The sequence below is a fragment of the Pezoporus wallicus genome, unplaced genomic scaffold, assembly GCF_028554395.1.
Source record: "Pezoporus wallicus isolate ANWC-B61680 ecotype Strahan unplaced genomic scaffold, APGP_CSIRO_Pwel_v1 contig_2439, whole genome shotgun sequence".
NCBI classification, from domain to species: Eukaryota; Metazoa; Chordata; class Aves; order Psittaciformes; family Psittacidae; genus Pezoporus; species Pezoporus wallicus.
In genome coordinates, this window is record NW_026638501.1 from 1,445,595 (window position 1) to 1,463,505 (window position 17,911).

At 40.3% G+C, this 17,911-nt stretch overlaps 1 protein-coding gene across 2 annotated transcripts in view; it reads left to right on the plus strand.

Moving 5' to 3' along the window:
• The window catches only part of TECRL (trans-2,3-enoyl-CoA reductase like), a 63,563-nt gene that overhangs the window by 14,360 nt on the left and 31,292 nt on the right, over positions 1-17,911 (plus strand). For both annotated transcript variants that reach the window (XM_057411058.1, XM_057411059.1), the window contains exon 2: positions 477-528. In XM_057411058.1, coding sequence (XP_057267041.1) covers positions 477-528 — 52 coding nt within the window. The remainder of the gene's footprint in view (positions 1-476; positions 529-17,911) is intronic.

Here is a 17,911-nt window from a genome sequence, read left to right on the forward strand (position 1 = left end):
AGGCCTCCAGACTACCATCTAACACTGTGACACCTGAATTGCTTCAGTGAACATGAATAACGGCATACAGAAGCAAATTTATTTTAGGCAGAAAATACAGAACCTGCCACCTTTGCTACTGGCCCCTCAGGAAAACTCTTTCATGTCTCCAAGTGACATGTACCAGTATGTTCAAATCTAACTTTAAAGATAACCCTTCAAGTTTTCCCTCTGGTTTGATCTTGGGGACAGTTATTGCCTCAAGCAGGGCCATCAGCTTTCCCTCAACCCTTTTATTAGACAAGCAGAGGTGGACAATTTTTAATAACATAGCAACATGTGAGAGCAAATTTGCTGATTTGCTTCATTATTGCCTAAGGAAGTTGCAGACAAATTGAATCATCTTTTCATTAGAGGTGCGAAGAAGGGATCCTGGAGTGGAGAAGACAGACAAATTAATTTGCATGTATTTTGTTGTGTTTTGTTTTTTTTTCCAGGTACCTCCATCATCTACCCTTCTTGATGTGAAACACAAATTCCACAAAGTGTGTAAGTACTACAGCAGCAGGCTGGAGGCATAGCTAGAAGCCTTTCAGCTTGGAGAAATTGTCAAATTTATTTTTCATTAAGTCTTGCAAGAAAGATGAGCCTGGCCTGACAGCTCTAGTGCTGTGTAAGAGCACTGTTTGGACTAAGGTTCTACTGTAGCTATCACAGATGTGAGAGGCTGGAAGGAGAGGAATGCATGATTTATAACTGCCAGCCCATTAGGAGCTATACATTTCTATCTTCTTTTTAACATTACACAGTGTCAGTTCAAGACCACAACTACATTTGCCCTCCCAGTGTTATATTTGATAAGCGTTGATAACATGAGGCTGCTTCAAGCTGGCCACAGACAAACCCTGTGTTTACTAAAAAAATACTGTAGTGGGAAACCCAAGCACAGAGTGATTAAATGATTTCTCTGGGATTGTGCAGGCACTCTGACAGACTTCTCAACTGACTCAGCCATGTCCAGTTCCTTAATGGTCAGGGCAGTCTCCCTTTCTTCTAGTACCACTTTTCTTGGGTTTTGCATCCATGAGGTGGCGAGAAAATAGAAAGGGAGAGATAATTTCTGCACATATAGACTGCAAACATGGACCTTGTACATGAGAAGAGATTAGAGCAATCACACTTAAAAAAATCCCTCTTTTCTTCCTGCCAGAGAACAGAGCAGTTTTGCTGGAGGCTTCCCTTTTGCCTCTTCCTAGTTACACCCCTCCAGCTCTTACTGGAGGGAGGTTGTTGGAAAGATGGGAGGAAGAACAATGAAAGCAGCCAAGTGCCAAAGTTTGGTGCCATTTGCCTTTGTCCACTGAATTGCTGGTCAGGATTTTGAGGAGTGGGGCCAAATGTACCTGAACTCTACAAGACGTATACATGTATGCAACTGAGATCTGAAATGCTAAAATTCTGCTGTATCTGAATGTGCAGAGATCCTAAGTGTTGCACTCTTGCTCCTAGACTGTGAAATGCTTCTCCCACTTCTGCTTGTGGGAAGTAAGGTGTTACTTGTGATGAGGATTGAAAAACTTGAGTGTCACCCACATTTGAGATGTACAGGTCTATGCAAGGCCTGTTGCCCTGAAGTGGGCTTCTTGAAATTGCAGGGGTATTTAGCTGAGCAGAAAAAGTGCAAAAAGAATTGAGGGTTGGAAGTGAAGGCCAGAGAAACTCAAGTTAGGAATGAGGTAATGAGATATTTGTTTCCAAGAGAGGACAGTTTACTGTTGGAGTAATCATCTTAGATGATGGGCTTTCATTATTTTTACAAAAAGGGTGTATTCAACTAAAGGCTAGATGCCTTTTATTAAAAAAAAAAAAAAAAAGGAAGGTGCTTAGTCAGACACTAATACTCTGGAGTTCAGAGTAGAGAAGTAGAAAAAATATTATGCTTCTCCTCTGTCCTTAGAATTTAATAAAACACTAAAGCTGGAGGCTTTTGTGATTGCACAAAGGTTCAGTTGATGAAGCAAAAGGCTGTTGACCTAACTGCTCTAAAACTACTTGTTTTCACTCCCTGCAAGAGCTTGTTAAATGCAAAATGGTAAAAGTTACCCCCCCCCAGCTAAATATGAAAAGACTGAGTGCATAAGTTTTAATATTTCAGTAAGAGTGTGTCCTTCCATCAGTTTATGAAATGCAGAGCATTTCTGAATAGACTCTCTTGAATCAATTGAAACTGGATTTGTATTGATGCAGCTTAAATCAGCTGAAGATCACTGGCACAGAGGTTTATCCCAATTTAACTGTAATGAGGTTTTTAATGGATTTGGGCTAAAATGGTGCAAGTCTGTTGTATAAGACATTTTAATGGCTCCTGTTTTCATATTTAGAGATATCTTACTCCCAGTGCGATACGTGAAGCTGAGTATAAAGGAAGCAATACAACAAAGCATGGTACAAATTGCGAACTGAAACTCTTGACAGTGCAAGGTTTTACAGCACATGGAAGGACTGGCATATGCCTCCAATACATTTTCAGTTCTCAATTATTTTTATGTCAATTCCTCACATTACCAGAGTACACTGTATCAGTGTCCTGTGTCCTTTCTTCCCATTCCAGCTCATTGCTTTGATCTCTCTTTTCCAGTTCAGCCTGGAAGTTGTTGTCTCATGAGGTTTCCCCTCCTCCTCCTTCTTTCCCACTTGCAAAGAGCAAGCCTTCGCTTTTTTCTTTTCATGTAGTTTGGAGGATGACAGCTAATAGAATACAGTTGTTTTAGGCAAGAGCTGATAAGGAGCTGAAGTTGATCTGTGGATGCCTTTGGTTAACATGTTATTTTGTATTAGCTTGTGCATTCATTTCTGTCATTTTGTGTGTGCCAGACTCACATGTTCCTCTATAACCTCTTGCTGAAACACACTGCTATGCACACCCTTTTACAGTCTCCCCATCTTCATACATTCTCCTTTGATCATGGATGCAATTAAGCTTTCTGCTCAGCTGGTATCTTGTCAGCCCTTCAGTGAGAGGAACCCCTGTGCAGCCATTTTGCAAGCATCATTTCTGTCACTGATCCATTTTCACTGCCTGACTCAAGAAAGGAGAAAAAAACCTGAATTATGAATTACTGCACAGGAGGATGCTAATCATTAAAATAAAAAATTAAAAAGAAAATGCAAGTGGCAACACAATATGTTACTGCCAAGTAGTGTTTAAGTCAGTCAAACATTAGTTTAGATCTGTGTTTGTATGAAAAGCAGAATATGAACTCAGAAGTCCAGGAACAAATACAGAAATACTCCTCAGCTTTTCCTTGACCAAAACTGTCTCTACTGAAACAACCCCAGCAAAACCTAACCCTGTGTTTTCTGTGGCACTGATTTCTGGAGGGAAATCCCAGTTTTATCCCTTGAGACCTGGGGAATCCATGAGCTTTGTGAAGAATAACCATCTAAGATAAGCTGCCATTTCCATGGGAATTGAAAGGCTTTCTCTTTTTAAGCGGTTTTGAATCAAACCCTGGTCACTGTATCCACTGCCCCTTTCAGGGACCAGCAGCACCAATGGGGTCCACACAGAACAGCAGTTTCCCTGTTGCAGCTTTCCAGTCCTTGGCTCTACAGGGATTTTTTGTAACAGATGTTAAATCCAGACTGTCGTTCTTAATAGCAACCATCATACCTGCCCACCATGAATCTACCTAATCCTTTTCAAGCCTACTTACAATTTTGACCTCAGCAAGATCCTCTGGGAAAGAGTTCCACAATATAAGTACATTCTGGACAAATGTCTATACTTCTGCTGCTTGATATTTTCTGCCAGAGATTGAGTGGCAGCTGAGTGTCTGGGTTTTACTGGCCATTACACTGTATTATCTAAGGTATGGTCAAAGAAGCCTCAATCAGGTCGGTGCTGTACACTGGGTGACTTTGCTACTATTTTCCTCATTCTTTTGGATAGTTGGCAGAGGTGAAACCAAGCCAAAAACTAAGTGTATAAGAAGCAAGGCTCTTGTCCCATGTTTTTTCAGTTGCTTATAATGAGTTAAGTACCTGGCATTTTCTTTATCTTGTAGGCTAAATTTTGCCAGCTCTTGTCCTTGGCAATAACTCTTCACCTTTAATTTATTTCTATCTTTGCAAAATGCATTGTACTACTGGGGAGGAAATCTTACTGATAGAAATGAAAAACTGTAATAATAATGCTAATTCAAGTATCAAATAACAAAAATAAAATACCTTTAGAACAGGTAGTATAGTGAAGCCAGAGATCATTAAATATTTTCAAAGTTATAGCAAAAAAGGTGCTGAAAAAGCCCTTGAAAGAAGAGGAAGAACAGAAAAGAGAGGGGAATAATATCTCATCTATGCCATAACAAACTCATGGATGCAACCTGCACAAGGACGTAGCACAACACTTTGAAGTCAGAAAAGTGAGCTTAGGGAGACCAGAAATTGCCACCTAGATGGAAGGAGCAGGCAAAGGAGGAAGAGCAGATGGGAGGAAGACTTGCAACACATAGAAGGAAATAGAGAAGTTGAAGAGAGAACTGAAAACACATGCAGAGTATCCTGATCTGCCAAGAGGAATGAGGTGCTGAAGTGCTCAAGCTGCCCGCTGTCCCAGTAAAAAAACCAACTCCTAAAACTTCAGCTCCAAAATTGCAGGCCCCTCCAACTAAGCTAACAGATGTTATTTGGGACATTTAAAATAAGAAATGTCTATGAAAGTAAATCAGTAAGAAATTGTCAGTAGATGACACTGAAGAATAAACACCATAATTTCTGGACTCTATGAAACTTTAGTGCTATACCATCTTAACAACTGCTTCTTACAGGTATTTCTGTAGCAATCCAAAGAGCTACATTCCCTGGAAAACCACTGAGATATCTCCTGTTGCTTTCCTCTAGAGAGAAGATGAGGAGAAAGACAGTGAAATTCCTTCTTCATGGTGGGAACCAATCTCTCCTTTAGGCTCTTCCTTAACAGGCTTGTAGGCCAGTGTGTTAGGATGCAGTAATCTGCCAGGTTTTACCTACTGCTCTCGTCCTGCATGTTCCCCAGAAACCATAGGAGAACAGGCAGCCCCTTAGATGTCATTACCCTGCAGACCTCTTGGTCACAGCATACCCTGTCTGACTCCCTGCACAAAAGCAAGATCAGAGTCTCCTGTGCAGGCCCATCCAGCACACCATATCACTGAGTCTATCAAACACTCCCACTGACTTCCAAGTGCCTTGAATAAGATCTTTATTGCTTAATGTAAAGAGATACCTTACCATCTCAGACGACAAATGTAAGTAGAAGTACCATATCACACAGTTCTTTTCCAGCTGCATAGAAGGCCTGTGCATAATCTTCTGCCTTCCATTTTCAAAATGACCCATTACTGCCTCCAGCTTGCTTCTTTGCCTGGTTGCCTGTCAGTAGAGCTCAGCTCAGGCAGCACTGAGCAGCTGGAAGGAGAGTAGCATTTTGAAATCAAGAGGTTCCTCTTTGCCCAGAACTCTGAAGCAGATCTTCAAAATACTGATAAGCAGAAGTCATGCCGGACAAGTGAAGAGCAAGAAGAATCTTTTACTGCTAAGAAAATACTAGGCAAGCCTTGTGAGAGGAGCTTAAGGCACATGAGGTACAAAAGCTAAACCTTTAGTGGAGGAGGTTCTTTTTCTTCTTTCCAAAAATCTGCTAAGGGTTTTCATGCTCTGAATCTGCAACTTTCCTGGTTTTGATGACATCTGAGCTAGCAGCATTATTCCAAGAGCAAGGGTGTAAGAAAAACTCCATATTTTGCCAGGCCTATGCAAAAACATAAGAGCTGGATGCAGAGTGGTTGCTGGAAAGGATGACTGTTTGTACTGCATCACATAATTCCCTTCTAGATGCTGGCTGCGATGTTAAACTTCAAGGCTCAGAGAGTTGAGAAAGGATGCTGAAGGGATTAGTCATTAAGAGCAGTACCAGGGAGAATGGTGACTGCTAAGCTAGTGCCCTGCCTACTGGCTCTATATAATCAGGACTGTCTGATAACACAGCCTTGCTGAGAGCGTGCCGTTCCCCTGATTTCTCCACACTGTCTATTACAGCTGGATTCTCAAGTTGAAGAAAGTTAATGAAATCTGTCAATTTTGATGCCTGGAGAGACTCGTGTGTCTGATGAATACACCTGCTGTGGACTCAAAGAAGCTGAATTATGCTATTTATGGCTCTCCCAAGCTGACTGCAGTCTTGGCCTGTCAATCAACTAGGAGCCCTTCATGTGTCTCACAAACTGAAGAGACCCAAATAAGTTATATCTAGGGCATAAAGCCTTGCAGAGGGATCTTTCTTCTGCCTTATATTAGGAGATCAGGGTTTGAAAAAGCCAAAACTTTTGAAAAAGGCCTCTCAGTCTGATCCTGCCATGAGTTGCCTTGAACTGAGTGCAGTCCCCCGGCAGAAAGGCAGCTACAAAGTCTACGGCTTTTAACAAATCTTAAACTCATTCCTCTCCATTTTTATCCTAAGTAGTGCATGCTAGCCCAGAGTAACAACTCAAATCCATATATGGATGAATATTCAAAGGGACCCGCAATACCCAGCTGTGCAGGCTGTCTGACTGCGGAGCTCATAGGCCCAGCATTATGTCCCCAGTGCAGATTTGCAGAGCACACTGGGTTGGCAGTCACATCCAACTTTTGTTTTCAATAAATTTTCCCCTTTCTGCATTCATAACAACTCAATTGGAAATTAACAGTGAAGGCAAGTCACTAGAGAGGGATGGGCAGATATTGCAAATGGGCAGTAAGAAGTACAGCATTTTCATCTGCGTAAATGGCTTTTTCATCTGTCTTGACTTTGTAAATGACAAAGACTAGATTAGGAGGAAACACGATGATATTTATTTCATCTTATAATTTATTTTTCCTTTGCCTTAGTCACACAGCAGATAGTGGTAGAAGACTAGTTTACAAAGAATTTCAGTCCCCCCCCAATGACACAATCCTAAACTTCTTTTGCTTCTCTATATCTGTCAACACAGCTCAATTTATTAGATGCTCCTTGAATTTCTTGTTACTGCCACAGTGAGGCCTGCATATACTTAAAATACTACTTTTTGTTTTGCAAGGCTAAGCACAAAAGTATACAGTAGCTCCTGCCATGAGCCTCAAATTAGTTGCTACTGTCTTCTTCCCCAGCTCACGATCAGAGATCTAATCCATGAGTAAATTGCTTCCTGCCTCTGCAGTGTGTGCGTGTCAGAACAGAGACCTAAATTCTTGCCCTGGCATGCTGCTTTAGCCAAGAGGCCAGCTTGTCCAGCAGGCTTCATTTCTGATCTGTACAGGAGGAAGTATCAGGAGGATGACCTCCTCTCAGCTTGTTTGTGGCATACCTCTGTAAATCTCTCCATAGAAAATAGAAGAGTCTGCTGGTACAGATTTGTGTACCTTGAATTTATGGCTTAGCTGTCAAAATAATTGAAGCACACCTGTGAAAGCTGGGAATACTTTCACTTACTTTGTAACAGCCAGTCAGGAAATGGGAATGGCTTCATTGACTTAACACAGTTTAAAAGAAAAAAAGACAAACTGAGTTAGCATCATGATTTTAATCTTCAAAGTGACTAAAAATTTACCTTAGACTCCAAAATCTCTCTCTCTTACCATCCAACCCCCTCCATCCCCTTCTGTGTTGGAATTACAGAAAACCAATTCTGGCCAGTTTTCAAAAGGGACAGACAATGCATGGAATGCTCCAGCTGAAATCACGGTTGTGTAGTCATTGGGAAGCCCTCCAAAAGGTGCCATGCACTTCACACACTATTTTGCATCCTGAATTGTGATCATAACCCTCCCATTCAAACCCTGACGCATATGTCTCTTGTTGACACTGCCAAAGCCCAGAAGTTGCATTTAGACATTTCTAGCTGTGTGCTGATGTCTGACTTCTTTCTCCCAGCATAACTGGACTTAATAATGAGAGCAGGCACCAGACTAAGCACCTGCATTCACTTTGCTGAGCACTTGAATCTCATTATAGGTCTTGGAGAAAGAGATGTTAAACATATCCCGGGAGTTTTGCTTTCTGAAATGCATATGTGGTTACAAAGAACATTCTCCTTATGTAGTGAATTTAGTAGTTTGGCTTACCTGGGTGGTTTAGAAGCAGTGCACTTAGTAACGTAGTACCTTAAGCAAGTCTTTTAGGGTCAGATTTTTAAAACATTTTGGTCTTCTAAAGATAACAATAAAAGCCAGAAGACCAACTGAGATTTTTGAAGCCTCCTGATTTACATGGAAATGAGTGTGATTTTTAAGATTTAGGTCTTTGAGACTTGATTGAAACCCAGTCGAAGTCATGATATTGACTGGGGTGAGTTGTGTGCTAGACACTTGCTCCCTTTTGAGCTTCATTTTCTCATCTATAAAATAAGAATAATTAGTCTGCCTTTCATCCACCTTGGGATCTTTTGTCTGCTTTGGCTGTGATCCCATAAGAAACATTGGGGACAAAGAATGACTTAAATATATGCCAAATGACCTATTGAACCAGAGGGAGAAGGGTGTCTAAAACATAAAAGTCAGGCTATCCATTAAATGTTCACAGAAATAAGATGACCTTCAGAAAAAACATAAATTTTTAAATCAGCAATGGAAAAAGTGAAGATCAACTCAAAAACTTTAATGGAAAGGAACATTATTTCTCTTATTTTGGCAGCTGCTTCATCTGATGTTATTGCATTTCATTAGCAGGATTACAGATAACATTTCAGATGTGCAACATAATAAAAGAAAAGGCAGCAAATCTATTGAGATGTAGCTTGAAGCTGAGCTGGCCCTCTCCGCTCTCTGGGATATTGTTCCCAGCTGAGATTTACAGGGCTCTAACAGTGCATCACAAATGACATCCTATGTAAACAATCAGAGAACAAATGTGAGATGCTATTTAAATGCCTCATTAAGAAAAGGAAATTTCATAGCTAGATTCTTTGCTTTTCTTGCTTTTGCAGTAGATTTAATTGACAGATCTAAATGAGAAACAACAAAATTTGTTTACCAGAATTGCCTATTATTATTTAGAATGGGTTTTGTATTAGTGCCTATGGCTCAATTGAGAGAAGGGTAGTGCAAGGCCCTGTAGAGGTAATCCAGGCCCTAGAGAATATCTAGTCTCATGTAAAATGAAGAATTAAAGCGTACTGAACTATTAATATAAGATGCTAATGTAGTTTTTTTTTTAAACAGCTTCTACATCCGTTTAAATGTGGGTATTACATTTTTTTGTCTGAAGGACAGTTAGACTTCCAACAGTAACTTAGTGCTCACCATCAGACTCGTGTGGGTTTAATGTTCATTCAAGGAACCCAAGACACTAAAAGCCCCAGCAGGTCTTCATGAATGTGAAAAGAATCTCATGTCCATTAAAAAGACTTATGCCTGTTGATTATGGCAGGGTCAAGATCATTTCAGGCCTTTAAATGTGCTCTGCATCTGTATCAGGATTTTCATAGGAATCCCTGTGCTTTTGGACACCAAAGTTGGGCAGATGGTTTTACAGGAGAATCAAGCGATTTCTCCTATGAGGAACTGCATGAATTGGGTCTGCATTAAATGTCCTAGGAACTTCTTGTGAAAGAAAGCAAACAGGCTGTAGATAACAGAAAGGAAGAGAATCTCCCATGCCAGAATGAGAGGAGCTTACCTCCTTCTTGGAAAGCTCTGGGAGAGAAAAAAATGACAAGGTCCATGGTGTCACCTCTTCTAGGTTAGAGAAGAGGCGGCAGCATTAGCTGCTAAGTTCAGACTTTCTACTAGTTCTTCTCTGCCTCATGGCTTCACTGGCTGTGCTTCTGAAGCCCCAGCTTCCACAGGGCCAACAGGAGGTATGACATAAAAAGTATCTGGGGGTAGGATCAGGTAAGCAGAACAAAAGCAAGGGAAGCTGTTGAAACCTGAATGTGAAGGATGTCACCCTGTGATGATGACTTGTTTTGCATTTGTTTTCATGTGGGTTCTCTCTCGTATTTGTAGCCTGTTTATTTTTTTGTTTTGGCATGGGGGAGGGAATAAACTCTAGGAACAATCAAAATTAGAAATCTTTCACGCGAAACTTGATATTTGCCACTGCTTCAAGTTAATAAAAGCAATGCATCAAAGACAAGAAGCTGAACAAATGATCCACAATAAAAATAATGTAGTAGAGGGGAGTTCCACCTCTTTCTAAATTGTCTCCAAATTGCAGTGATATTGAACATATTTGCTGGAATGATTCACCATAGAAATAATTGATATGTGAATTATACTGGATCTGCAGCTCATTCACAAACTGTGCTCATGTAAAATGTGGGCTCCTCTTGCCCACTGCCTGGCTCATTGCTGCTAATGGATGGATGTTAGGTACTTTAGTGCATCTACCTCTATATTCCAGCTTGGTTATTTCCAGTCCCCCAAGCATGCTCCACCAACTGACATTAAATTGAAACTAATTCCTATGCCCACCAATGAGTCTCAAAGTTTTCAATGAAGGACCAAAACACCTCATGTCCTCTCTGGGGAAAGAGGGACACAGCTATCGCTTGATCCCTCAAAAGACTCTGGAAATAGAAGGTACCCAGTGTTTCACCTACTACCTTCCTTTTCTCATTATTTTGATCTCTTTTTTGAATGCTTGAAAATAAGCAAACATATACAAATAGATGGGGTCCCTGAAAGTGTAGAAAGCTTAGCAGTATCTAGCTAAGAGAGGATAGGGACTTCTCTGGAATTTGCTCATGTTTAGGAGAACAAGCTAGTTTTTCCTGGAGATAACGCCTGTACCCATTAGGTAAGAGCAGTGGTTGCTGCATTGCCATGTAGAAGGCTGCCAACACATTACTTAGTTTGGCCGTTGCCAAGAACTGTCTTAATTTATACTGAGATGACTGCGTGGCAGCGCCTTGGTTGAAGAAACATGTTTGATCTCTTAAAAATGAAACAACAAAACAAAACACTGAGGTTTTGAAGATGTGTCATAAAACTTCAATTTCAAATCGAGTAAGTCTAAACAAGCACACTGGATTCACTACTTGCTAGATGCCTTTATATAAGGCAGGCTTTGAATGTGGCAATGTATAGACACATTTCCTGTGTGATCTGAACAAGATTTACCAGATAAAGGTGCAGGCATTGAAGCCCAGGGGAAAGGTGGCTGTTTCTGTATATACTTTGCTCCATTTTGGTTATAGATAAACTGTTTAATTATTTAGCATACACCTTGGAAAGTCTTAACTTTTCCTTCATCTCTTTTATTATTGCTTTTGCGATGATATATGTTGGATGCAGGTTTAAGGCTGCAATCTAGACAATATTCTCTTTCAATGAACGTTTATATTCAGACTTGTTTTGGGGGGTAATATGGCTCATACTTTTGATTTCCTGTCAAAATGAATATAGGAGGTGCAATGTTTTCCAATCAAGATTTCCAGTTCAGAAAGCTAAGTCATGCCTAGTATCCATGCCTAACAAGACTCGATTTTCTTTAGGCAGGCAAATGGAACTTCCATATCCTGGCAACCAGAAGTTACAAAAGCTTCTAAGTAAAGAAAGTTTATAATCTAAATTATTCCATAAATGTAGTTAGAAAGAAAATGTAAAAAGATAACTGTACATGAAAAATCAGAGGCTGAAAAAGAACCAATATGTCAGTCATGAAACACAATACTAGGGTTTTTTTTTTTTCCTGTGCTTAAAATATACATTCTCCATAAACAATTCTGAATTCTGAAACAGAAGCCCTATTTCCACAGCGTCAAAAATATTTCTGAAAACTTTCAGGCAATTCTGCTTGCAAATAAGTAGGCTGGCTCCAAAAACTTTTACCAAATTTTTGGCACTGAAGTAGAACAAAGAGAAGGTTATGCCAGTGGTTTATTTGCTTTGAACAATGCATATTGCTCTGGTTTAAGTACATACTAAAGGGAAAGTAGTATTTTTTTATATTCTGCCATTAGAGCACAAGTTTTTGTTCACAAACAGTCTAGATGAGTTGTGGCTATAACATTTACAGAGGAAAAGTAGTAGAGGTGTTCAAAGGCCATTAAGTGTTTGCTGTATATAATGGGATGAAATCTCATCCCTCAGGTATGAGAATGAACATACTCACCTAGCACTATTGCCATGATCAAGTTCCACAGTGATCATGACTGTGTAAGTGTGGAAAAACAATTTTAAGCATGTTACACTTCTTTCTACATGGCTGCCTTGTGGTTGAAGTGCAGACAGCCTGCCTGGGTTCATCTCCTACTGGGAGAGCTTTGGATGGTGTGTCCTCTGCTCTCCATGTGGGCTAGAGCATCATCCATGGCAGGCACAGGAGGTGACCTAGAATCAAACACATTTGCTGTTTATTTAAGGAAAATTATTTGTCCATGCAGAGCTGGCATGGGAAAAGCAGTTTCCCAAACCCTGTGGCAGTTTTTCTGAGGCCCTGAAGCCTTTGCTCAACCTAAGTAATGTGGTGGGATAGAGAATTAAACCACCCCAAATAATTTCTCCTAGGAAGGACACGGAAACATGACTGAGCTTCTGGCTTTCATGCTACTGTTTTATCTGCTGCCAAAGGAGGGCAGATCTGTGCTACCTTTTCTTCACTGCCTGTGGAGAAACTACAGTTTAGCCCTGGTATTAGTGGAGATTAATTTTCAATGTGGTAAATTTACCAATGAATCTATAAGAAGTTAATTTGCACTAAGGAAGAAATCACGTCAGTTCAAATGAGTTCAGCTAACTGCTGATGGCATTGGTATGGCCATTAGATAGAAAATCCACACTGCTGTTGGGGTTAGTGAGGGAATGTATCCTGATTAGATTAGGGGCTAGAGAGAGTGCTATCCCCTGGACAGTCAAATACTGAAAGAAAATCATGCTTCATTAGCATGTTTTATTAACTCTTTTAATGAAACACAGCTAGAGCCTGGGGTAGGACTCTCCTCTGCCCAGTACACCTGTGGTGGAGGCACAAACGAGCTTTTGAGCCATTTTTGCTATGTCAGCTCTGATTGTTGGAGCGCCGGGTACTTTCTGATGCTAGAATCAGCAGAGCCCCAAGCCTGCAGGCAGTGCAGGGTATAACAGCAGCCTTGCCAATTCTCTTCTCTGCCCCTCATGCTGCTACCTAAATGTGCTCAGCACCTGTGCTGAGCTAGTATCCAAACTGGAGTAGGGATACTGATTTCTGAAGTGAGGAGGCAATGACCTGTGTTATCAGTGCTCTGAAACACTGCCTTATCTATAACACTGCAAGGCACAGCACTGTTTGTTCTCTCCGAACCTGGCACAGGGTGAACATGAACTAAAGTTTTGAAAGAAACAACATTTTTAAAACAGACCTTTATATCTTATTACTTGTGTTTTCTGAGACCACAAGGATAGTCAGATACTTGTGTTTAAATGTTCTAATTTGCTGTCTTTGAATCTGTTGGTTGAGTTAGCTACTGCCACACCAGTAAAGGTATTTGAACATGTAAAGATTCAGGATAGAGAGCAACTGATTTAATAAACTACCAAACATTAAACTGCATTTTTAAAAATCCCATGATAGAATATGGAAAGGCAGATAAGAGAAGGAAGGATATTTTTAGTCCCTGGAATACATATTTAGTTTGGCAAATGTATGCTCCTTATCATGCAGTTTCTCATGTTCTGCTCATTCTTTGTATGAAGGCTTCACTGACAGAGTTTGTATTTAGGAAAGAATCCTCCTTGAGTTCTCACAGCCCCCTCAACAATTATCTTTGTTATCCTTTCCAAACTTGTAGAGGCAGGAGAATCAAAGACAAAGATAACTTCCAGAATATAGATCCTGGTTTGGCATAAATTACACACCTCTCTCTTAATTGGGGTTGGCATTTCAGAGCCTGAGCACAACTGTCTGCAAATACAAAGCAGACTCTGTGCTATTTTAGAGCATGGATCACAGGACACAGTCCTCCCTGGGAATCCCTGGTCAAAAGAATCCCCAACCCATTACAGAGAGTCCAGCTTCACTGACCAACCTGCCCGCCACCCACCACCCCACTCCCCACAGTGACAATGCACTACTCTGTGCGTCGCAAAGGCAGCAAAGGCAGCACAAAGCCCAGGCTGCAGGGAGTCAGGCCAGCTGCTGTGCCCTGCAGCGCCTGATGCCCTCAGCGCCTGATGCCCTCAGCGCCTTCTCACCTTCTAGCACTGATTAAAGACAGTCCCTTATGGGAATGATGCCTCAAGCTCAAGGCTTGTCAGAGTATCTGTTTACTTGTTTTTCTGTATTCTGCTCTGTGGTTATTATTAATGAAATGAAAGGTGAGCCTCATTCCCTTTCCCTTCCCATGCCCACGCACATTCATTTAAATGCAAATCCACATAGAAAGATCAAAATTAATTATACTTTCTGCAGCAGGCTACACAGAAAATTGAAATGCACACGGCTGGATTTTTCTTTTTCTCTCTGTTTTTTTTTTTTAAGTAGAAGGATAAACAATATAGAAAAAAATAAAATACAGATCTAAATGTTGTATTCTTGCTTGCTTTTAGTTTCTGATGCTTTTTGCCTGTCTGAGTTTCCACAGTTGCTTTCAGTGTCAAGCTCTTTCAGAAGGAAAATTGAAAGCTTAATCTGCTAGTGACATAAATTGACCTCTAAATGACAAATAATATTCTGTTTACCACCAATAAAAATTGATCTTCATTAGGAAAAACTGCTGACTCTCAAGAAACTTTTCCATTATTGCCCAATCGAAATATAGCTGAAGTCTGGGATGTTTCCTTTTTCGTGATAAAAAAAAAGGCTGGCGTGGGGGGGAGGGGAAGTAGTGTTCTGTTCCTGAGGTTGTTCAGGCATCTATAGAAGTTTTTTCCAATGAAAATGCAATCAGATGAATTTGACTCATCTGAGATCTTCCCTGGAAACCTTACAAATTAGACAAATCAGAGAAAATACTCAGAGAAAAAAAAGCTGACAAAGAAGAGGGATTTGTCCCTGGGTATGGAGCCATTAAAGTCATCATCCTTTTCAGTACCCTGATGAGATTTTACTGAAGACTGGATCTGCTCCTTTCACTGCCTTCTGATAAAAACATGGATCTAGTTCAAGACTTTGCTACAGCTCTTTAAATATTCTGATATACCACATTATAGGTTCTTCTACAAAAAAACACCAACAGCCTAGCTAAATGATGCTGGATCCAGCAAATACCTGCCTGTCCTGGTTTTAGCTGGGATATTTTTCTTCCCGGTAGCTGGTGGAGTGCTGTTTTTTTGCTTTATTATGAGAACAATGCTGATAACACACCAACGTTTTAGTTGTTGCTAAGTAGCGGTTACTCTGATCAAGCACATTTCAATCCCTCATGCTCTGCCAGTGACGAGGGGCACAAGAAGCCAGGAGGAAGCAGAGACAGGACACCTGACCCAAACTATCCAAAGGGGTATTCCATACCACAGCATGTCATGCCCAGTATATAAACTGGGGGGAGTTACCCAGAAGGGACAGATCACTGCTCAGGTCAGGCTGGGTATCAGTCAGTGGGTGGAGAGCAACTGTATTGTGCGTCACTTGGGTTTTCTGAATTCTCATTTATCTGTACTTATTGTTCCCTATTATAAGTATAGTTATTGTTGATATTATTTCTATTATCACTATATTTTACTTAATTTCAAATTGTTAAACTGTTCTCATCTCAACCTGTGGGTTTTACATTCTTCCAAATTCTTATCCTCCCCCTATCTCTCCGGGAAAAGGGGGGGGGAAGTGGAGGGAAGTGAGAGAGAGGCTGCATGGTACTTAGTTGCCAGCCGGGTTTAAACCATGACACTTCCCAAGGCCAATCCTGTCCCCTAAAGACTTAGTGAGAGCTAGAAGCAGCATACACTTGGTGGCCCTGCAAGCACATCTGGGCTCAGGAGCTCAGTATGGTGCCAGGCCAGTACAGCTGTCTGGTAGCTGGAGGAGGCCTGGCTAGAGCTGGTGTCTCAGCACTAGCCCTGAAAAAAAAGACCCAGGTGATTGTGCTGGGTGATTTGTGGGTCAAAACAACAAAACATCTTTAGGTGTGTGGCCAAAAAGGGCCTTCTGAGCAGGACCTTGCTTGCCCCGGGCTTGGTGCTGCAAGTCTTAAAGTGAGCCAGCCGTTTAGATTGCAGTAGTCAGTGGCTGTCATTTATTACAGTGAAGGCAAAAATAGTAAGTAATAGCTTCAGATACTTTCTTTCTTGGTCTTATGGCCCACCTTAGTTTTACTGTGGTTCTTAGGTGTGTTTTGCTTACTACCATCGTGCTCAGGAATCACTCAAGTGGCATGACAGCACAATAAATCTCACAACCTTTTCTTCAAATAAAAGCAGAAAGCAACAGCTTCAAGTCATTTCAGCATCCCACTTTTCCTGCTGTCAGCTCAGTACAGCAAACGGTATGCAAACCTCAGTCCAGAACAGGTTATAATTGTAAGCATGGCAATATCTCTATTCCCATTTTCTCAGAAGCTTTCCTGTCTAAAGACACCATCCCCACATATAGTGGTACGTGAATCTTTCCTAACAACCTCTTCTTATAGCTACACAGATGTAAAAATTAGCGTCTGATTAAAGTGAGGGAGTGCATTTCAGCCATGCTCAGTTCACACGACCAAATGCGGTTATGTTTCTCAGCTAATGTGTAACACTTTGTGATCATATAAGGGATACTGGTACTGCAGTGGTCCCCAGAATTGTCCATATTTCTGCAAATCTAAACTTTAAAACTAAAAACTAAAAAATAAGAAAAGTTTAAAATTTAAACTTGAAAACAAATTTAAACTTGCTGCTGCTGTTTGATTATAGTTATTTTGTTGTTCATATCATCCTATTCATATCACAGTGAGTTTTACTTGTAATTATTTAAGGTTGTTTGTCATTGCAGATACATGGGTGCTGAAATACAATGGGAAGCAAACAACTTAACTGATAACAAAATTAGATGATCACGGAATGTCAGTCTGCTAATTATCTCCAAATTGTGTCTCTCAACTCTGTTTTGCATTTCTTACACTCCTTACTCCCCAGAAGAATAGCCACGTTCTAAGGAACACACTGAATTACCCAGTAGGAGAGGTCTTCATCATGTTATACCTTTGCTGTCATACAGGTTCATGGAACATCATAAATACTTTCTGACAAATGTGCATTTGTGTAATTTACCACAGAACAGGCAACGCACTAAGAATTTTTATCAAAGGCTCTTTCTGAATCTTGACAAAAATTAGACTGACCCCTTCAATTTCATAACCATTGGAAAATATCTCCTACTTAGATTCCTTAGTTGTTAAATTTTCAAAACCTCTTGTGATATTTAAGTAGTGGAACACACATGAAGCTCAGTTTGAATTTCATGCGGATAAAAGTCCCTTTGGACACTTTTAAAACTGCATATGGGCTTTTAAAACTGTCCTCAGGTCCTGTGATTGACATCCTATTCATTTACTGAAATTCTAGTATAAATGCAGTGAAAAAACAAACTGTGTGAGCAGTGGGACCAGTAGAACTTGGTTTTCTGTGTATCTTTCTATAGAGGTGTTGGCAGCTGGGCATGGTACTGGTATAGTCGTTGTAGCAAGCATTTGTATGGTTATTTAATAGCACTGCATCTCTTTTTTATATCCAGTATTGACAGGTGATTTCATACTTGTGTATGGTCAAATTAAAGGCGGCTATCAGTTTTTATATATCCTGTCAGTTTGCTTATGTTTTAATTTTTGTTTTAAATAGTCACAAGTACAAAAAATGACCCATCCAAAATTAAATATTTTTCCTTATGTCCATTTTTTAAAAGAAATTATTAAAAGTGAACATTGAGTTATTTTCCAAGAAAATACTCTTCTATGTTGAAAAAATGATGATGCTTTAAAGGGATTAGTATTAAAATGTTTTAACAGTTTTTAAGTAAAAGCACGGAGTTTTTCCTCAA